The sequence below is a fragment of the Pecten maximus genome, chromosome 11 (assembly GCF_902652985.1).
Source record: "Pecten maximus chromosome 11, xPecMax1.1, whole genome shotgun sequence".
Taxonomy (NCBI): Eukaryota; Metazoa; Mollusca; class Bivalvia; order Pectinida; family Pectinidae; genus Pecten; species Pecten maximus.
The window spans coordinates 2,423,086-2,447,056 of NC_047025.1; the positions used below are offsets into that span (position 1 = coordinate 2,423,086).

Sequence of the window (23,971 nt, forward strand, 5' to 3'; positions counted from 1 at the left end):
ATTGCATGAACAGGGAGATAACCCACGGAGAAGTGATTTACAGATTCAAACACGTAATAGCAAATCTGCAATAAAATATGGTTATTATGGTTTTAAAAGACCATAAACATCTAAATATAATGCTTGAATCTAGTTTCTAGACGTGTGTCATTCAATCCAAAAAGGAAGAAGTTTTAAAGGGATGGTTCGAGCATGATACGCTATGTGACAGTTTACAATGTAATAATCTGCCTTCAGGACCCATCATATACTTAGTAGGTTTTTTGTATCATTTACATCACTTCATCTTAATCTGCAAATTTACATTAAACTTAATATTGTGTCAGATTTTAATCTTTTTATTTATCATGGGTTTCAGACATGGTAGGTGTTTGTTGGACCCGATGCCTGTAATTATCGTACCTGTACGATAGCATCACGGCTAAATATAGCGACGGTGTCCTACATATTGAATGGCTCGTCATCATTTAGATGTACTTCCCGTCCAACATAGATAAATAAAAAATATGATACAAACCTGGATAATGTCGAGGTCCTTCAACGGTCCGATTGTGTGAATATTAAACAACAACAAAGATTTTACTGTTGTATGGCAGCCAGCTATTGAGGACTCCCATTAATCTATGTGTATTTATTTATAGATCATCCTTAGTCGGGGATTTACGAACTTGTGCTACGATACTTATAGGTTTAAACATTGGGTTTGAGCGATAAAACTACTGTTATTTATTTTATACTTAACTTATCATTAAGTAACAGACTATCTATTAAAGACCTGCGCCATGTCTGCTGTATCCAACACGCTGATGATGACAATCGCTACAAGTCTGCTGACTTTCGTTTTACCTCAGGAGATGTTTACTTCGAAGATAGCTCCATGGGAGAACGAGGGTGATGTCTCCTTTGATAAGGTAAATGTTTAATACTAGGAATGTATATCTATAATGTATTCTACGTATTTATGTCAACTGATAAATCTGCTGTTTGTTATTTATAAAGCCTTGTGTAATATTGTGTGTCATGTCTGTCTAGCTATGGATAAACAGTCAAAGAAATATTGTTCTTTTAAAACCAATAAGATATGAATGTACAAACGGAGAATTTAGTAATCCCCATACTGTATGAATGTATTTATAGAATAAAAACAAATGTGCTTCTAACCACCGAAATAAAACAAACGGTACGTGGATAAAGCACTTGTGTTAGATCTTAATATGAAATGACGTCATAGAGTTATATATCTTTCCTGGTCTGTTCAGTGATGCAAGAGGCCAAAAGCGTTTGCATATAACAGGAAGGTCAGTAAAAAACTAAAATGGGTCAAGAATAAAAAATAAACATTGATGGTATATCTCTATTTTAATCTCTATGATAAATATATACGATAATACTCTATGATAAAGCCCTATGATAAATCTCACTAATAAATATCTCTGATAAATCTCTATGATAAATATGTATAACTTTCTCTGTGTTAAATCCAATGATAAATATGTTATAAATCTCTATAATAAATATATATGATAAATCTCTATGATAAATCTCACTAATGAATATCTCTGATAAATCTCTATGATAAATATGATAATTCTCTGTGTGAAACCTCAATGATAAAGCTCTGTTATAAATCTCTATAATAAATATCTATGATAAATTTCTATTATCAATCTCTACAATAAATCCGTATAAGTCTCCATGATAAATCTGTATTATCAATATCTATGATAAATGTTTATGATAATTCTCTACGTTTCATCTCAATAATAACTCTTTATGACAAATCCCTATTTTAAATCTCTATGTCTATGGTAAATTTCTCTATGATAAAGTTTTAGGATAAATCTCCCTGATAAATATTTATGTTAAATCTCTAAAATACATCTCTACGATCAATCTCTATAAAAAGAATCCCTGATAAATCTCTATAATAAATCGCTACGATAAATATCTATAATAAATCACTATGATAAATCTCTATGATAAATTCCTGTGATAAATGTATGATGTTGTATATAACACATGTCTCAACATTGTTGTTGTGGTATTAAGTACCGATTGTCTCATACAAAAGGAACCAATTGTTATTATATTGGTGTTATTCACATACTGCACAATAGAATGAACCTAACTCACCGAAATTGACTTCATACCTTATGTTAGAGACTACTATTGTTTCCATGATACAAAGACAATGATTATAATTAGACACGTGATTTGTTGTGACTTTTTGATTCAGGATGATCAGTTCCACTGTACAGAATACAGAATGCAGGTTAACAAGTCCTATATTGGTAAGAATACATAAAAAGTAGTCCCCATAAATCTATTAAATTCAATATTATTTTGTGTTCAGTATGAAATGGTAATACACATTGGATAAGAACAAACTTTATTACATTTTACCAGCGAAATACCGAAAATTATTCACTCTGTAAAAAATATGTTTTCACTAGTGAATATCCTATATACCCATGAACTCATAAAATCAGTCTTCAAAATGGCAAGAATTTGATGCTATTTTGTGTGCGTCATTTAAAAAAAAAATGACTGTATTTTAAAAGTTACTTAGCATTTATTAATTTTTTTTTAAATCAAATATACTTAATCTATTATGCTGTCTTAGCCCTTATTCTCGATTTAACTCAACGTAATATTGCAAATTTACAAGGCCTAGATTTAGATTTACATTTTATTTCACATGCATATATTGGAATAAAACAATAAATTATTTCATAAATTTAGTGTAAATATATAACACGTGTTGCTTGTATTTGTATAGAATATAACACACTTGAAAAGTACGAGGGTATGTTTTGGATCCGACTACAAGTAGCCTATGTACAATAACTTGTAAATCCTGCGATTGAGCTTGAAATTTTCATTCAAAGGTTTTATAATTGATTTTCCATTGTTTGTACGCAGCATGCGGCTTTCTGATTGGTTAAAAAATCCAAAAAAATTGTACATGAAACATGTTTAAATTTTGAAAATCAATTCCAAAAAATAATTATAAGCGTTGATGTCAAGTCTTTTTTCAGTTTCATAGGGGTATAGAAAAAAATAGTTTTTTTTCATACTCCAATGAAACTAAAACAATTGACACCAATGCTTAAGTATTTAATGATTAATTTCTTATTGGATTCTGTGTTTTTATTACAGTTCAGTACAATCCACTGAATGATGTCAATATGGCTCATCACGTCCTGGTATTTGGTTGTTGTGAGCAGTACAATACGGAAGGAGATGGAACATGGTTAGTTTTTATTTGTAGATATGAGATAAGTACACAGATAATACTCACTCACTTGAGAAACAATTACTGGCTATATGATACAAGGAATTAAACAAAAACTTTAGTTGAAATATTAGACAGTCAAAGTCAAATGTGGGACAAGTCTTGTTAACGTCTTTGCCCGAGCTTTTTTCATGTCTCAATACCAGGAAATATGGTCATTTGTGTGTTTATCAGTATGACATTTGTTGGGAGTAAGAAAGTGGTACTGGACTATTCATTATACGATTTGACGGACTAGACATATGAGCGTGGATATGTTTTACAAACATGTCCTTAAGGACATTAATCAAACAGGATGTCAGTGGGTATGACGTACAGACATGGCCTTAACGACAGTTACCGTACAGGATGTCAGTGGGTATGACGTACAGACATGGCCTTAACGACAGTAACCATACAGGATGTCAATGGGTATGACATAGAGACATAGCCTTAACGACAGTAACCTTACAGGGTGTCAGTGGGTATGACGTACAGACATGGCCTTAACGACAGTAACCATACAGGGTGTCAGTGGGTATGACGTACAGACATGGCCTTAACGACAGTAACCGTACAGGATGTCAGTGGGTATGACGTACAGACATGGCCTTAACGACAGTCACCATACAGGATGTCAGTGAGTATGACGTACAGTCTCGGCCTTAACGACAGTAACCGTACAGGATGTCAGTGGGTATGAGTTACAGTCACGGCCTTAACGACAGTAACCGTACAGTATGTCAGTGTGTATGACGTACAGACATGGCCTTAACGACAGTAACCTTACAGGGTGTCAGTGGGTATGACGTATAGACATGGCCTTAACGACAGTAACCGTACAGGATGTCAGTGGGTATGACGTATAGACATGGCCTTAACGACAGTAACCGTACAGTATGTCAGTGGGTATGATGTACAGATATGGCCTTAACGACAGTAACCGTACAGAATGTCAGTGGGTATGATGTACAGATATGGCCTTAACGACAGTAACCGTACAGGATGTCAGTGGGTATGATTTACAGACATGGCCTTAACGACAGTAACCATACAGGATGTCAGTGGGTATGACGTACAGATATGGCCTTAACGACAGTTACCGTACAGGATGTCAGTGGGTATGACGTACAGACATGGCCTTAACGACAGTAACCGTAAAGGATGTCAGTGGGTATGACTTACAGACATGTCCTTAACGACAGTAACCGTACAGGATGTCAGTGGGTATGACTTACAGATATGGCCTTAACGACAGTAACCGTACAGGATGTCAGTGGGTATGACGTACAGACATGGCCTTAACGATAATAACCGTACAGGATGTAAGTGGGTAGGACGTACAGACATGGCCTTAACGACAGTAACCATACAGGATGTCAATGGGTATGACATAGAGACATAGCCTTAACGACAGTAACCTTACAGGGTGTCAGTGGGTATGACGTACAGACATGGCCTTAACGACAGTAACCGTAAAGGATGTCAGTGGGTATGACTTACAGACATGGCCTTAACGACAGTAACCGTACATGTTGTCAGTGGGTATGAGTTACAGTCTCGGCCTTCACGACAGTAACCGTACAGTATGTCAGTGGGTATGACATAGAGACATAGCCTTAACGACAGTAACCGTACAGCATGTTAGTGAGTATGACGTACAGACATAGCCTTAACGACAGTAACCGTACAGGATGTCAGTGAGTATGACGTACAGACATGGCCTTAACGACAGTAACCATACAGTATGTCAGTGGGTATGACGTACAGTCATGGCCTTAACGACAGTAACCGTACAGGTTGTCAGTGGGTATGAGTTACAGTCACGGCCTTAACGACAGTAACCGTACAGTATGTCAGTGGGTATGACGTACAGACATGGCCTTAACGACAGTAACCGTACAGGACACCAGCTGCTTCATTTTCGTTAGACACCTGCATACTTGTTGATAATGGATATAATATATTCACAGGAACTGTCGGAAGATTTGTCGCAGTACAGAGCCTATACGGTTTGCCTGGTCCAGCATTACTCTTAGCCAAGGTGAGCATTAAACTATTAACAGCGACCAGCTTTACACACCCAGGCCTTTTATTTACAGAAATTTCCATCTTTAGTTATTAACTCCTGAAGAATACCGTGAACGCCGTTATTTTATCATGTTTTGCCTTACTTTTGATTTTCAATAATTAGTGTTTACAGAAAAATATCAAGGGTTGGAGAAAGTTTTATTCATAGCTTAAGGCAGATGGCCCATCAGAGAAACAGAGCAAAATGCATTAGAAATGCAATACAAAATAATAAATAGAGAATTAATCTCTTACACAATATTCAATATATTTTTTGTTATCGAATCAAGAACATATCAAAGTGGTTCTTTGCTTATTTGATTCAAGACTAAATTTACCTTAAGTTGACAAGTCTCTGTTGTTCTGATTATGGGTTCAGTACTTCACTTTGATATGCTTTCTATTGTCACGTGTTTGTTTGTTATCGTTAGCTTTCTGATGTTGTGACCATATTTACATATCTATTTTACGAAAATATTATAATATCACATTTAATTATAAGCTCTGAAAAAACATAATCATACCCCGCTTCGCTTGGTAAAGTATCATGCCCCAGCCCCTAACCCCCAAATCCACCCAAACCCCCTCCCCACTGAAATCGACATACCTCAGACAAATTCGAATCCGGTCGTGATGATCATGGTCTGGTCTTTTCCAACAGACCAATTATATTTGGTGATGACGAAAACGGATCAAAATGAAGAGTTAGCAAGTGCTGTTGGAGAACAGCATAGCTCGTCTCGCAAATGTTTGTCAATACATAATTAAAATATATTAATTGTTATGATTTCGCAAATTGCATTAATAATATAACACTGTAACAGTTCTGTAGCATTCGTATCTTCTGAATATTTTGATAAAACACTTCATATGTGCATGTATTGGATATATCTTAGGAACGTTCGGAATCGGCTTGATTGATAAATTATCAAGGTCATTTACTACAAATAGTTGGGTTTTTTTAAAGACAATTCATTCATTTGATTAATACACAACTGACTATATTGATTGTCAGAGTAAATTATAGAATATCCCGTTTTCTTGTTTCCGTTTCCTAATTACGACCTTGGGTTACTAACCGATACATTTTACAAATGTAAAAGGACATCCCAAGAGTCGTATCAGTAGGACTGTTGACGTGACTAGAATATATACGTCCGTCATATCTGGTTTGGAGTTTGCTTTATTACGATGGCGGAGCTTGTACAAGAACAGGCACTCCTGGGACCCTGGCTGTTGTGCAGACTTTTAATCCTAAACAAACAGACCAACACATATCATTGTTAGTATTATGGTCGTTTTGACCTCATCATTTACAACTATCGCCAAAATGATGGACAGCACCAAAAAGGTCGTAAAACGATTGAAGCAGTTAGGTTTAAAGTCAGAACAAACAATGCTCACAAACAAAGAAATAAAACAATGTCATAAACATCTTACACTGACGGCTGTGATCATATTCAATGAGTTATTTCCGGACACACAACTTCTTAACCGGAAGTGCGGTTTCCTTCTATGCGTGGGCTGGCTGTCTGAACATCAGTTAGACCTATATATATCAAACTGTTACATTTCACACGTATGGTGGGGGAAATACAAAGGAATTATTCATTTTATTTTCTACAATAGATAAAGAGGTAAGTATAGCATGCGTATAAAACAATATGGTTTGCTTTTCGGCAAAAAGAATGATGCTTGGTTTTACCAGTTGAGGATGCTTGTTATACTAGATAAACAGAACCGAATAGGTCGTGTATTAAACTCTGTTGTAGACTTTAGAGCACTAGACATTGACGAGATGTATCCATTTTTAAAATCTTAATATACATGTACTTCGTATGATATTGTAGGTTATGGTTATGAAAATACTCTACAGGCTACACAAGGTTTACCGCAAATGGTATGATACATACAGGGACCAAAGGTGGCCGAGTGGTTAAAGTGTCCCGACACTTTATCGCTAGCCCTCTATCTCTGGTTGCACGTTCGAAACCATCTTGGTTGCGAGTTCGAAACCCACGTGGAGCAGTTGCCTGGTACTGACCGTAGGTCGGTGGTTATTCTCCGGGTACTCTGGCTTTCCTTCACCTCCAAAACCAGGCACTTCCTTAAATGACCCTGGCTGTTAATAGGACGTTAAACAAAATAAACCCAAAACCTGATACATTTCTGTACTTACCAAAACATGGTCTGATACAACCTTTGCTTTACCACAAATGGTCTGAAACTTCATTGGCGTAACCACAAATGGCCTGACACACACTGTGCTTTGTCAATCTTTATTATCTTGACCTCTTACTGTATCATTACGATAACACGGGATGTTACTCTTGTTTTTCAATTTCCAGAATCTGATGGAGAGATCCGATTCAAGTAATTCAATTTTATTGCGGATATACAGCTCTACCTAAATTTTATATATTTACGTCTATAATACTTGTTAAATGTTTTATAGCAAAACATATCCTCTTCTAAATTATTAATCATATTTTACTCGCCCCGTTCTTTGTGGGTTATCTTTAATGCACATATATAACAATGTATTATAGTAACGTAGACATATTTACGTACCAGTACATACTGAAGTGTCAATATACAGGCCTGACCTCAAGTGTTGTTATCATGTTTCATAAAGGTCAAGGACGCTACTTCAGGACCGTCTTTCTTTCTTTAATATACACACGAGTTACGTGTTTTGATTATAGTATATATAAAGGAAAGTCTGCTGACTGGATGCTGCTGGTCTTGTTTCTGTTAAATTCATATTGTATTTCCATTTTGTATAAGTGTGTGAAGGAGAATGAAGTGTGCGAAATATTTGACATTGTGAATGGAACATACTATCTGTTAACATAGAATTTGAAAACATTAGGTGTATTTTATACCAAATCTCACCATGTTTTGTTTGTGTTATTGTCTTAACCGTTTTGCAGATTTTCTTTGTTTCGTTTCATTGTTTTTGTACTACATGTGCATACCTTCTTCGTTCTGAATTTATTCAACTCAAAAAATAATTATCGGATGGTTTATCATTAAGAATTATAAAATATATCTCTTAAATTATATCATGCAACCAAGCAATCAAAGATTTATCCAATATGTTAGCATTTCTTATAATGGACAGGGTTAACTGTGTGGATCTTACATGTACCATGCATGGTATCGACATTGAATAAATACAGGATCGTAATGTGTGTACTTTTTATATTGATATGTTCCTCTTATAAAACAAAAAGTTGTCTTATGATTAATTGTCGGGTTTTGTTTTGTTTTTGTTTTTTGTTTTTTGTTTTTTTGTTTTTTTTTGTTTTTTTTTACTCAAAATATTTTTCCGTGTGTTTTTTTAATCATCAAGATGAAGTATTTTATTTCGCTCCTTATTTCCCAGATACAAGGATATTTCCTTATTTTTTTATTTTGGATCTTATCATACCGAGTTTTATAGTCACACTGTCGTATTGATATGGTTTCTGATATTGAATATATATATATACATGTACATGTATATATGTCAGGTCTATTACACCAATATCACTATTAATATCGGTTTAGGTGACGGAGGTGTTGTGGACGCCGTGAGTGGAGACGAATATATCCCAACATATGGTGTTGAGGAGGGGGAAGAATTGACTCTAGTCAGGGAGTTGCTGGTTTACGGAACTGACACACACTTACAGATTCAAGCAGAGTAAGGTTCTTATACCATACGTTTTAAGGCACGATAAGCCTCCTGTTAAATTTGATGTCATGCAGAAATTAATGTTCCTTTCTGCCATATCTATATATGTAAGTATATAAATCCAGAAATTGGCATGGATGACCCTGGGATAATGAGTTTTTTTTTTAAATTTATAATTTGATTTGACACGAGCTTTCAAGCATATAATTCGTATCAAATTATCCAATGTGTTAATACACGTAACTTCTATTTGACATGAACGCAAATGTAATATTATATTTACTCAATTAGTCATATCTATGCCGTTTCAATGTTGATAATTCGTGTATGTCTTGTAGGTACGCATTGTTTGCAGTAGAAGTGATAGCTCATTTTATGAATTCTTATATAGCCATTTTATGTTATATATAAACAGTGTTTTGGTATATCGTAAAGGTATTCACATATAAATTCTGATAGATGTAAATTGATTTAAATATGAAATCAAATATGAAAAGATGTAATATTGGAATCAATACAATGTTTGTATTTGATTGTATTTCTCGCGTTTGATTATGATTATGATTTAATAGTTTAAACAACAGAAACATATTTCGCTTTTAATTGATAAAATTTGTTTCATCAGGGAAGATTCATCACAACCTGACGTCACCATAAACTCTGATGAATCTGATACCGAGCAATATGATACGGATACAGAAAAAGGTACGGTTTTACAAGTTATAATGCACGTTTATCTGTTCCTGTTGGTGTTGATGATTCAAGTATCATTCTTTTTAAATCAAGGCAACTCGGAGCGAACATATGCAGGTTATCATCGGCGGATATTGCATTAACATATTTTTGATAATGACTTTCCATTGGCTACACACATGGGTACCTTGACGCGATATAGGGGCGCTATCAAATATGACGTAAGATTGAACGTCAGTGTATTAAAATGTCCCTTGTTACATTTGTGGTGGATGCAGACAGATAAAATGGCTGACGCTGAGAGGGTGTTATTGAGATATTCAGTTGAATGTTGAAATGATTTAATTAAAGTATCAATGTGATGTATTTAATCCATTATGACCTTGTTGATGGGATACTTTTGCATGAAAGTATTGTCTAGTGATGGGATATTGCCCTATCAGGCCCTATCCAACCATAAGACAATACAACGATATAATAGTGTCCCTCAAAATGGCAACAGAAGACGATAATATTCATATTGCCCTTATCACGATTATCGAGAATGAAGCTTCGCCAAATATCAATAAAACTGTTGATACATTTTCTGACAACGTAAGTGAAGCAAAGAAGCAATGGCCCGAATGTAGAATAAGTATAGATGAATGATTTGTTACATACTTATTGGTATGCCTATTGATTCAACTGTCCCCTCCCTAAATATCATTTGAGATTGTGATTTGACACGGATTTGAGCCAGATCTGTATGGCGGGAGTCGTCGATGTAGCAATTGAAGCTTACTCTTCCAGAATGCATGGTTTTATTCTCTTTTGCAGGAATTACTATTAAAAAATCTATATTATAATGTCAGTTTTCTTTGTTGCTTATGAGTTTATTACTCAAAAAGTTGAATTTGATTACGAAAAAAAAAACACGTTTTTTTTTTGTTTTTTTTTAAGTTTTCTTGAATCTCTTGTTGCAGATAATACCAAATCGTCAATGAAAGAGTACTGGAATGAGCACTCGAAAGATGCATCAATGGAGGAAATGATGCTGGACAACGACGCTGAAGAACTCAGTAAAGATGAACTACCTGAGATATTATCGTATCTTCCCACATATGATTACTTGGATATTGTCGAACTTGGAGCCGGTATAGGGTAAGTACGACTAGTGAAATTAGTTTACCATACTTATCTTTAACTCTGACTGCTTTATAAGACACAAACAATGCCATTAATACACATTTCATTTGCATAGCAACGTACCATATGTCAATTAAACTTTCTAATGCTTGCAATACACGTTTATCATCACTACACCTGTAAAGGTTGTAAATTTCTAACTTGCTTTATATCACACACCAATACCGTAAAACTACGGTATATCGAACTCTGATAACTCGAAATCCCTGCTATTCTCGAAGTAAAGCGTAGTCAGGGGGAACAACTCTTATTACTCACTAGGTGGCGTCATCACCACCTAGTGTCAGTTCTTTGCTTGACAGTATTGTATATATTTGTTAGTTTTCTGTTTATACACCTTAATTAGTTGGTATTTGGTTAATGTTTTATGTGCAGCTCAAGTAGAGGACATAGGTAAATATTCAGAAATAAAACTGTTTACATTTTATTTATCAATTTGTTTATTAAATTGTTTCTATGGTAAAAAAAATTATCCATAGATGTTTTTGGTATCTCAAATACTCGGTACATCTCGAAGTCTTTTATGACCCTTCTAACTTTGAGATAGCTAGGTTCGACTGCAAACTATCAGGTTGTTTTGCCTCGATTTTGAGACCATAAAACAACGTTATACAAACACAGCTTACTTATATTTTTATCTGCCTAGACGATTTACTACTCACTTGGCGAAAAGAGCGAGGAAAGTACTGGCTGTTGATTTCATGGAAAATTTTATCGAAAAGAATCGGGAAATCAATAAGAATTTTACAAATATCGACTACCTTGCTGAGGATGTGATGGCCATGAAGTTAAAAGCTAACGAATGGGACCTTGTGTTTTCTAACTGGCTGTATATGTACTTGGATAATGACGAGTTGACCTACTTCCTACAGAACTCGCTGACCTGGCTCCGTACAGATGGATATATGTTCTGTCGGGAATCCTGTCTTCAGCAGTCCGGTATATCTACATTTTCCTTTCTTTACAATAGTTCAAATTTTGTACGTATCATTTTTTTTTTTTTTTTTTTTTAATATTTGGGGACATATTGTTTTTTGCTCCGTTTCTTTTTTTATTAGTATTATTCTTGTTTTTTCCACTTTCTTTGGCCATGCTTCCAATACGTTTCTGAATAAAAAGCCGAAGGGAGGACTTGAATGAAAATTTTATAAGTGTTTGTGTAAGACCGATTGTGCGCAAGAGTATTTTCATTTTTTTGATCCGTCATCTGAACGGTCAGCTGGACCGAAGCCTCTGATTGGTCAAACTTTAAATATTGTCCTGTTTTGATGAAAGGCAAAAAGGTACAGTAAAAGGTAGCTTAAAAACACTATTGGGATATCAGCTACTTTATTTACGACTGCGGGGGTCGTTTTGGGGATATAAGTAATGATCCTCGTTACGACAAGAACTTGTTGTTCATGCAATTAACAGAATGTAAGTATCTTAATTGCACAGGATTGCTGTTGATGTGCATAGACAAAGCTATAGACATCATGTTTATTGATATTATACTGTAAGAGCATCTACATATAGGTGTTTGAAATGTACATTTCATAAAAGAGATATCTTATAGCTTGTACATTAATGATTTACATTACTGATTCTTTTGTATCATACGTATCTTTCATGGCTCTGATTTGGTTATTTGAATTTCACCTTTAATTTTATAAAAATAACTTTTCATTTCAAGGAAGCAAGCTGAGAACCATTAATCCGACCTACTACCGAGATCCCTTGGTGTACGACTCTTTGCTCGCTAGTGTTACCATTCCCACAGAGGACGGCCAGGCATTTTACGGATTTGAGAGAGTCTTCTCTAAATCAGTCGATACCTATGTCAAGGTAATAATAATGATAATTCAGTATTTAGTTTAAACAATATTTTGTTGATATTCAAGTACTTGCACACAACATCACAATACAAATCATACATACATATAGGATTGGAAAACAAGTTAAAAGTTTATACTAATTCCTTTCCTTACTTAATTATTTGATAAGTATTGTATGGTTTAGTTGCCAAAATGTGTATTGATGTGGTAGTGAAGTTGTCTTTGGTGAAAACTGTTATCAAAAGGAAGTCATAGACATTCAAACTGATATGCAAGTACGTTTTTTGAATGAAAACGTTTTCATTCAAAAGACGTCTATTTAATGAGTATCGGAGTCGGAAGCCTTTTTTCGGCTATGAATCAATTCACCAAAGACATGGTTGAAGTAATATTAAATCATTATTTGCAGATTCATGAGATATCACAAGAACAGAAAAATGAGATAGGTTAGCGACATAGTCCCGTAACTTGGAGACGCTTCATGACAATATTTATCTTTTCTTTTAAAAACTGTTCATTATATTTAAACGGTTGCATATTTTTTAAACTATCACGTGTTTTCGAGATGGTTAATTGATATAGACATTTTCAAACAAAAAAGGAGAGCATGAAAAAAATATGGAAAAAAAAATAATTAAAAAAGAAAAACAAAGGTAGATTTAAGGAACAAGAAAAAGAAACCTCGACTTCATAGAATGCATCTAGCGTAGTAAGATAACATTTGAGCTGTTTAATTTTTGTCAGATGAAAAACAACGATAATCAGTTGGTATGGTTGGTACAGAAGGTTCGGCGTCTATACAATACTAGTAAAGACTTTGTTCCTCTCCCTGAACTCAGGGAACAGCGACATCTTGAAATGTCTCGCACTCTACGTCGAGAGGAATTGGTCGGTAAAGGATTCATTAAAACTGGCGGAATTGAAATCGCTAAGGTTTGTATTAATATGTTTATTAATCCTATACCGGTGGACCCGGGGGACTGTAGGTTTCTTCTCTGCCCATCTGCTTGTCTGTCTGTCTGTCCGGTCTGTTCGTCCGTCCGCTCAATTTTCCGCACTTTTCTCAGCCATGTTTCAAGGTATGTTAATGAAAGTTGGTATGTAACTTCAGCATGAGTAACTTCAGATCATGTTCGTCCTTCAGGAGTTTTTCATCAAGGTTAAGGTCACCGTTACTATTTTTAGCGGGGGCTAGAAGAGGGACATGTACTCCTTAGCAATACTCGCAAAATGTTTGTTTATAAAACAAGCAATAAAAATAAATTTGATGCTGGTCCATGTGTAGTTTTGGAATTAACAATTTCCTTACTTTAAAAAGATAATGTATCCGAATTGATTTATCGTTTGCGTCGTTGTGACTTTCCTGCCTCGTTACTTTTAGCACGCGATTTAAATTGCATTTGACATTATTTGAGATTACGAATTGCGACGTTGAAACAGAAGACGGTTACTCTTCTGGAGCATTGGTCATAAATGTATTGATTTACTCTTGTTTCCCTTATTGCTATATATTCCATGTTTCATACATATGGATTTTTAAATTATTCCTTCGCATGGTATTATCCTTTTATATTACATTATATATCTTCACAACGTTCTTTATTATATGTGTAATTAGATATCAAGGAATTATCCACTATATTAGTTACACATCAGCTATTACAATTAAGTAACAAATGTCGCAAATGCGTTTTACATTATTTTCAGCGATGTTGGGATGTAATGTCGATTTGATCTTTTGTTAAGATGGCGGCGGACATGTTAAATCTTCAAGAAGGTCAAAGAGTTCTAGACTTAAGTTGTGGAATCGGAGGATTTAGTATATATATTGCAAAGGTACATGGATACACTTTTACATTATCCTTCCAATAAAAAATGTATAAGTTACCTGTCCTAATTACATATTACAAAGTATTTTATTGACATTTAAAATCCGTATTGTTTGATGATGCTTTCGAAGAGATACACGCACAATTCTGTACATAGATTAGGTAGGTAAGAAAAGCGAAATTGTTGTTTATATATTTAAACAGCAGAGAAATCAACCATTTTTGTGTATTGCCCTAAATATATTTTCAGATAATTTCATTAATATTACTTAGTGTTTGGCACACTTGCAACTTATAATTTTCTCGTCTGTCTTTATCCAGACGTACGGTGTAGAAGTTGTGGCTAGTGATGGTTCATCAACTGCGATACACATTGCACGTGAAAGAGCAAAGGAGGCTGGCGTACAACAGGTGAGTGTGTCATACCTAATACATGTAATGTTATCCATAAAACCCCGATACTTAAATTAACAAGCTCAGGAGTAATGTATGTTTTTGTAGGTCTTATGTACATTTCATAGTACATTTATATGCAAGGGGCCGCGGTGGCAAAGTGGTTAAGTTGTCCCGACACTTTATCACTAGCCCTCCACCTCTGTGTTGAGAGTTCGTAACTTACGTGGGGCAGTTGCTAGGTACTGACCGTAGGCCGGTGGTTTTTCTCCGGGAACTCCGGCTTTCCTCCACCTCCAAAACCTGGCATGTCCTTAAATGACCCTGGCTGTTAATAGGACGTTAAACAAAAACAACCCAAATTATGCGCAACTTAATATGCAAATACGTAAAATTATATACATATATATATTTTTAAGATGTTAAATGAACAATTTTGAAAATTCATGTGAAAATTCTGCAGCAGTTTATAAACCTGTGGACGAAATCGTTGATTAAGAGTTCACTAAAACCAATGAAAATTGTAATATAAAAAAAAACACACACACACACACGAAAATTTGAGATTTTAAAGTGCAATTAACTGTTATTTAGGTTTTCTGAAGTTTGTATTTAGATCTATTTCAGACGTTGATGTTGGAACAGGCGTACTTAACTGTATACAGAAGATTATTTTTATGGGTATAGAATGTGAAATAACTGTAGTTGTTGCAACTGGCTAACACTTTTCTCTAAAACCATTCACTGATATGCATTATATCGGTAGGTTCTCAGTTTCTCGGCGTGATCTCAGTTTAATGTGTGCTGAAGACATCGACTATTATGTATTTCTAATTAAAAGCTTTTCTAGTAATGTTTTAATGTTATGTATGTAATGCTGACAAATCGGTCTTCAATAAAATAATAAATAAACTAACAAAATGCAATATCTACCTTACTTTTAGCAGGTTAAGTTTGAGGTCGCATCTACAGAAAGACGAATACACGCCCCTGAGTCATTTGACGTCATATACAGTCGTGACGTCCTCGCAGATGTCAAAGATAAAGTGTCATTGTTACAGCGTCTATACGTAAGTTCTGCCTGAATCTGTACTTGGGGAAATATATCTTATATTTCGTATAAATTATTTTTGTTCCTCTTTTATTAAACTAGTGTTGCATATTTGATACATGATTATATATTAGCAAGAGCTGCTAGCTAAATAAGCACTTAACATATTCTCAGAATGTTTGCTCTTGTGTATATTTGGTTCAATTTCAAATATTGACATTAAAAGAATGATTGAATTTGTAACAAATCTAAAATTAGTTCAGAACATACAAGACAATAAAAAAACAAATATGTAAGTATCTAATTAACTACTTCTAATTTATATTATTATAGGCTACCAGCATTGCATGGCAGTGTAATGTTACATACTGACAAATTTAAATTAGGTTTTAAAGTCAATATTCAATTATGACCGTCCAAATTATAACATTTGGCTTATAAGTTCTAAATGGTAGACCACTAGAATTCCTGTTTACAGATCATGTTATAGACTGGCCCCCTGTCTCTAGAATATTAAAATTATAAATAAAATTGAGCTTTATGATTTTGATCCCTAGGATATGTCTGATTCTAGAGTTTCAAACTAGGGGCAGATAATCTGGTATTAGAGTTTAGCTTGGAAATTCTTTAAAAAAATTAGGGTCTGGTGGCCAGTCTAATCAGGTTAATACATCAATCAGGATATAAAACCGAAATACCCACGACCAGAATCAAAAAATAATGTCAAAATTGCCCTTCAATTTGAAAGCCAAAGACTCAATCTTCTAGTATGCGTCCATTTTGTCCATTAAATCCATTGAAATTATACAGCGTTTTTCTTGATCACCAGGACGCTTTGAAGGCGGGAGGTAGAGTGTTGATGGCGGATTTCTGTATTGACGATGATGTAGAGGATATAGAATTAGATACTGATGTATTCATAGAAGATCTCGACCATAATAGTAATGTCCCAAGCAAGGTATGTCAGCCGTTTCAGATCATCGTCTTTAAAACAGAATCACTCGTTAACGATTTTGTCTATTGAAATATTTTACATTCAGCCTCAAATGGCCAAATCTCCTGTTATTCTTGGAGTTGCATGGACAATGCACATAATTATTAAGAGTTAAAGAATACATGAGCATGATAAAAAATGTTTGCCTACATTGAGAGTGTGACAAAGAAATCTCAACTCGAGGGCCAGATTCTTGGTTGCCTAATCCATGGCCTCGCCGATGGCCATTTGATATGTTTAGCCTGAGGGTTAATACTTAATTGTAACAATTCATAATTGCCATTATTTTTTTTCCATTGTTAGCTACATTGTTTTTTTCAACTATTATATCCATTGTAATTTCCTTTGTCCTTTACAAGTTATGTGTCAATTAATACTCATGTGTGGCATAACAAGGCAGTCCATCTCAAGCTTTGAAATCATACCAATAACATTATGCAAGATAATATAGGTGTCAAATCACTGCCATTTATAGAATACTAATATTGTAATTCATATACTATTAAGTTATATACTTTCAGTCTCAATTTCATATCGATGTACGTTTACAAACATCATAAGTTCTAATGGCAAGCGTCTGTTGCCATATGAACGATATGCTTTGCAAACATGCGAGCTTTTTCAATAATTTCACTCCACATATTATGATGATATAATATAAAATATATGTAATGTCATGCGGATAAGTTTCAGTGATACTTAGATCACGTTACAGGTACTTTCAACGGGAGGAATGATTGACATCATGAAAGAAGTTGGCTTCGTTAAGGTTTCAGCTATAGACAGAACTGATGCTATCCTAAGGGCACTGGAAAACGAGTTATTTCTCGTTAAGGTGAGCAATGTGTGTGCTGTGTAGTAGACATGAAACAGGAAAACATGCTTAAATATATTAAAAATAATCCCGAAATAAATCACTCAACAGTTTTTCCACATTTACAGTATATTTCGGACAATGTTGTATTTCGCTTTTTTTTTTTTTTTTTTTTTTGTGTTTCTGCTTTCTTTTATTTATTTGTTTGAATTACCATTGAGTTATAAGTGGACGAATTATCCACAAATATTATCTTTTTTGTATTGTTGTACTATATTTTCATAAACGCATTACTACAATATGTATTCTTCTATGTATTTGAATATAGGTCATACATCTTAATATATTTGTATACAAAGGGCAAATACCTGGTGAGATACGAAGATTTCCACAATGTTGACATACACATAAGAATATGAATATAAAACAGAAAGTTTGATATCACTGGACAATTTTATTTCGATTTCAGGAACAATCAAATGCTGAATGTTTGGACACACTTACGATTAGGCGACAAATTCTCAACAAGCTAAAGAGTGGCAATTCATGGATGATGATATACGCAGAAAAACAAACGAAATAAACAAATAATACACACATATATATAAACATGTATATACAACATAAAGATACACCATATCATAATTCCCACAATTAATATCAATTGCCAAACATGACTCATTGGACATCTCTTTTCTACCGTCACATCGTACCCTCATCTTCATTTTTAGAGATAGTTCCGCTATGCGTTTCGCTTGATATATTGTCAACGTTCAGTATATCGCCGAAATTGTGTCCAATAAGAAATAACATTATGAATGGAACATGCTTTACTTCACACATACGTCATCAATATGGTAGCTTTCTGAGACATTCCGTTATTTGTTGGATACTATACAAACTATAAACAATTATAAACCAGAAAAAAAAGTGATGATATATCTATTATTATTTTAATGTTTACATAATATTTATAAATGTACGAGTTGTCCTCTACTTAGCTCTTTAAAACGAAATGTCATATCAATTTTACAGTTTAAAGATTTAATGCTGTAGCCTATATGTGATCGAGAAGCAACCAAGAAATATATGCACTTAAATATCAAATATGTCTTTATTATCCGGTTTTATTGGTCAACTCAAAACATATATATGAAAAATGTATATTGATGATAAATTGCCTTACTTTACAGTGGTTGGCATGCATCAGCAAAAACACTCGGATAGTTATTAAGAAAAGTTTTCCAAATATTTTTGGAATTTTTTTCCCCCACTTTTTCCTGACATGTTAGGATATGGAAAAATATAATAAATGATATTAACATTTACTTATTGGTGTACGTATACATTTGCATTGATGTGTTAAATCACTAATACCATTCATTTCCATCATCAGTTTTTGAATGAATCTTATAGCATATAATAATTCATACGTTCCCATATCATGATTCATGATTTATAACAAATAGGAACCATCGTAAAGGTTTATACCATCCTACGTGTTAGCGCTACTTCAGTAAAAGGGGTTTTTTAAATGTTAGAATAGTGAAATGCTGTTATTTATTTAATCTTAGAAAAAGCCCGCCCGCTGCTGTATATACATGTTCCATTATTAAAAACATCATCAGCCAGACTAACGCTAAACTTGTTTTGTATTTTCTTGACAAAATTTAGGAGGAAATCATTCTAGCTACAGTCTCCATGTTATCACTAGGTATATGAGTGAATGACTTCCCGTTAAGGCTATCTTGCATAACTTTATCTTGATACGTTATTTACATAGCGATAGGGCAATGCTATCCAGTACATGTCGACGATACTAGGCATTCCCATACACACATACATATACACACGATATCAGCTACACAATCGCTGATAAACCGGATCTATTCATGATTGTTTCACGATTCAGAAAAGGAAAATGAAGAGGATCGTCACACATATCCGCTTGTCATTACACATTATGTGGTAAGTTGAGATATTTCTCTATATTCTAGCTAATTTTGTATCAATTTAATAAATTTCTGTAAGCTTTATTTATTGATAACAATTGCGAAATCAAGTTATGTTAGCTTATATTCACTACTATTGTACTCAAGAATAAATATATTTATGTACGGGTCAGATTTATCAGCGGTTATTTTCCATCTAACACTAGATCCTTGCAAACGCATGTCTGCAGGATACACATTGTTTTAAATGTTAATATGGGGCAAATAATTAATCCCAAAATTATGGACAATGAAAAAATGTTTTCATTGTTCACACTGTTGGAATTACTTCTTTGTTCCATATATTGCTGTACATCTATATATATTTTGTCCATCTTTGCATCATTGTGGTACATAGTAGCTATAAAGTTACAGAAATATTCAGGTCATAAATATAATTAATATTAATTGATTTCAGACTGTGTAATTACACCAACCTATATTAAGATATTATTGCGACATTATCTATCAACATGGTACGGACCCACGTGGAAGTTCGCTTCATAGTTAATAAGAATTACGAACTTACTTTAGTTTATTAACAATGTATGTGTTGCCGAATGATGTGATGGTTGGGTATTTACCGTGAAAAAGCACACACGTTATATATTCTATTTACAATTAGATGATTGAATTTGTAACGGAAATCGACCAGCTAAAATATTTGTTAAGACGAATAAAACAGGAAGATACTGGTAATGCATCTAACTGGATACGAAACGTCAGCTTAATATTATCAGGATTCACAAGGGGAAATAACTCTTACAAGCTGTACTCAAATGCAGGTCTCACGTTCATCTGGAAACCTTTTTCTTCAGAGGTAGCATTTCATGAGTGTTCGATATCCGGATATTTTCTTCTTGGTAAATTTGTGCTAACTTTATTAAAACTTATAAATACTGGCGGATCCGTGAAAATGTACAGATAACCAGGTTGAATCCACAACAGAGTAGCAAGTATTAACTTATAAATCTAAAACAGACAAACAAGATATCAATATCCAAAAATTGCTGAAAATGCATCATGCAGCTGTTTTGAAGTGATTTAAAACTTTAATAAATATTTTGAAAACAATGTACATGTATTGACCTATTGTACATTTACAGAAGCAACTACTGACAGTTTTCGAAGATGGATAGACGTAATGGATGTAGTAAAAGTGAAGTAAACTTCGTCGTTTATTTCATTGTTGTCTTGTTCGGTATTGGATCATGGGTAGCAGTCAATGGCATGTGGGTGGAACTACCCATCCTGGTCCCAAACCTACCAGAAGGGTGGAAACTACCGTCCTATCTGACTGTCATAATCCAACTGGCAAACGTCGGCCCACTTCTTGTCATCGTATCCTATCTGTGCTGCAAGGACAAGCTGAATGAGAAAGCCATGATATATATCATTCTCATAATAGGAACTGTAGCTTGTGTGCTGTTGGCGTTTTTCTGGAAGGAGACATCAGATGTATTCGGCGAGGATCATAGCGTTGCGTTGTTTGTCCTCGACTTTTTCCTCTCCGTCGTCGATTGTACATCGTCTGTATTGTTTCTTCCTTTCATGGCACTATTCCATGTCAAGTATATGACTGCGTTGTATATTGGGGAAGGCCTAAGTGGACTGCTCCCAAGCCTAGTAGCCCTTGGACAAGGAGTTGGCAAGGTGACTTGTCAGAATGTTTCGGTTACAAACCAAACGACAAACATTTCAAATTATCACATAAAGCCTGTGTATCAAAATCCTTCGTTTCCGGTGGAGTACTTTTGCTTCTTTCTTTGCGGTATGATGCTGGTATGTGGTTTGGCATTCACGTTGCTGAATTACCTCCCCTATTGCAAAAAAGAACATATATCACGAAAAATTACCACTGGAAATGAAATGTATGAACTGAAAGGCAAAGACGAATCACAAATGAAGGGACATTCCAAAAGCATCGGCCCTGCAACAATGGCCTTATACCTATCTCTCATAGCAGTGATCAACAGCCTCACAAATGGCGTCTTGTCTGGAATTCAATCTTACTCGTGTATACCATACGGAAATGACGCCTACCACCTGACAGTAACTATCTCTAAAATTGCTAATCCGGTTGTATGTTTTTTGGCCTTTCTTCTTCCGGTCTCATCCGCCATTGCTATCACCATCTTTGTTACTATGGGAACGGGAATATCTGCCTACATCATACTGATGGCTAGTCAAAGTCCGACTCCGTGGATGTATGACGAACCAGCTGGTCCACCATTGATGGTAAGCATATTGTATCACTTATTTCAAGTTTAGACGTCTTTATATCCTATATCCTAACTCCCATTCTAACCCACCTTCTAACCCTAATCCTAAGTTTTATCCTAACCCCCATCCTAAACTCCATCCTAACCCACACCCTAACCCTCATTCTAACCTCCATCTTAACCCTCACTCTAATCTCCATCTTAACCCTCATCCTAACCTTTATCCGAACCCTCAACCTAATGTCCATCCTAACCCTCATCCTTACCATTATCCTAACCCCTATTCTAACCTCGATCCTAACCCAAACCCTAACCCTAATCCTTACTCTAATCCTAACCCTCATCCTTACCCTCATCCTAACATTCATCCTTACCTTTATCCTAACCCCTATCATAACCTCCATCATAACCCCCATCATTACCCACAGCCTTACGCTAATCCTATCATTTTCCCTCACCCTTATCCTAATCTTTATCCTAAACATATGTATCCAGTAATGTGACTTTCCAGAATCGCATTCGTAACCAAGTGTAAGCAAATTACCCTGAAATATTTGAATTTCAATAATTCTCATTTTTATCTATTTATTTATTTATAATTATTTATTATTGATTAGAGCACTACATTGTATATCATTATTTTGTGTACAGATATCTGCTTGGGTGATAATGGGCTCCCTGATGACGTTCTCGAAAGTCTCCATCGCCTCTATTCTGAGACAGGAAGGGAAGGCGGCCTTGTTGTGGTGTGGTGTTGTTACACAGTTAGGCTCACTTATCGGTGCCATTCTGAGTTACATTTTAGTCAACGTGATGACCTTTATTTGAGAGCGCACCTGTCTGTAAATAAGGAACAATTCATTGATATCAATTCCGTCACCGAGATTGAACCAACAAACTAGCAAAGTACAATGCATAAGTTTTCACAATAAGAGATGCTGGATACGAACCATTTGATAAAGTGTTGTGAAATGTTAAGACAAGAGCGCTTCGGTCAGATACTGTAAATTGTATATTTTAGCGGTTTTCTGATTTTAATATTTTCGCTTGAATTTGTGTTAATGCAACGTCTTCCTTTTGTTTTATAATGATTATTGTATCTTACATATTTATTAAAAGTGTCGTTCTACTAACTTATTAGTGTGTTTATCAATTAGTATTTGATAATGCACATAAATTTTCAATTCAAAACAACATATTGTTTAAAGTATATAACATTCCAGATCACCTTCTCATGTTTCATATTTTCAATTTAGATCAAATGTACTTATTTCATTTTTTTACTTTACCTGTTTCAGCTCTCAGAACACAAGAACAATCAATAAATTGTATATCTAATTCTATGTACATTTCTATTAGATTTGGATTTTGAATGGTGTTTGCTATATGTGAATGGTGCGAGTGCATTTGTCCTTAACATTTATAATCGAATTGTTAGCAAACAACGTCCCATGCTTAACTACGAAAAATATAAACCGACATTCAGCTTGTCTCCACATGAATGACTGGTTTGCTTAGAAACGCGTGCATTTGTGACATTTTCATTTCATTTAAAATATAGTAGTGCGTTAATCATGACAGTTACATGAGTATTAATGTGGTCACCTTAAACCATGACAACAACAATATGAACCTCAATAAATTGTGTAGTTCAACCTATTGAAGGAGTAAGTTTTTGTTTTCACTGTGAATCCTGTTATGATGATACTTGTTTAATCAGAAATATCTTATCCACAGAAACCTTAAGGTTCATGACCAGACTTCCAGTAAATATTATTTACTTTTGAAATAGTTTGTACAAACACCAGGGTGTTTGCGAGATTAGCTATGGTTTTACCTGTGTTTCTTTTGAAAATGGAACACTTTGTATTCACAAAGGCCTACCAACTCGTCCTAATAAACCAAATTGTTGATTCGTTTACAGAGAGAAAAAGTAGAAACTTCTTTTTTTAAATCCAACTC

General features: G+C 34.5%; 2 protein-coding genes across 4 annotated transcripts; both read left to right on the forward strand.

Moving 5' to 3' along the window:
• Positions 1 to 740: 740 nt before the first annotated feature.
• On the forward strand, positions 741 to 19,169 carry LOC117337662 (phosphoethanolamine N-methyltransferase 3-like). 3 transcript variants are annotated; one of them, XM_033898755.1, is made up of 16 exons: positions 741 to 911; positions 2,237 to 2,291; positions 3,160 to 3,253; positions 5,248 to 5,318; positions 8,897 to 9,032; positions 9,649 to 9,728; positions 10,679 to 10,856; positions 11,548 to 11,840; positions 12,574 to 12,725; positions 13,460 to 13,648; positions 14,462 to 14,551; positions 14,866 to 14,955; positions 15,882 to 16,007; positions 16,818 to 16,946; positions 17,686 to 17,817; positions 18,266 to 19,169. In XM_033898755.1, exons 1-16 carry the CDS (start codon positions 783 to 785, stop codon positions 18,377 to 18,379), a joined length of 2,058 nt encoding a protein of 685 aa, XP_033754646.1. In that variant the 5' UTR covers positions 741 to 782; the 3' UTR covers positions 18,380 to 19,169. The 3 variants fall into 3 exon arrangements, with proteins under 3 accessions (XP_033754646.1, XP_033754648.1, XP_033754647.1); XM_033898757.1 differs by having other exon boundaries at positions 17,698 to 17,817; XM_033898756.1 differs by having other exon boundaries at positions 15,885 to 16,007.
• A 162-nt stretch (positions 19,170 to 19,331) lies between these two features.
• On the forward strand, positions 19,332 to 23,673 carry LOC117337663 (riboflavin transporter 2-like). The gene is made up of 3 exons (XM_033898758.1): positions 19,332 to 19,764; positions 20,894 to 22,025; positions 22,661 to 23,673. Exons 2-3 carry the CDS (start codon positions 20,919 to 20,921, stop codon positions 22,835 to 22,837), a joined length of 1,284 nt encoding a protein of 427 aa, XP_033754649.1. The 5' UTR covers positions 19,332 to 19,764; positions 20,894 to 20,918; the 3' UTR covers positions 22,838 to 23,673.
• Positions 23,674 to 23,971: the final 298 nt, after the last annotated feature.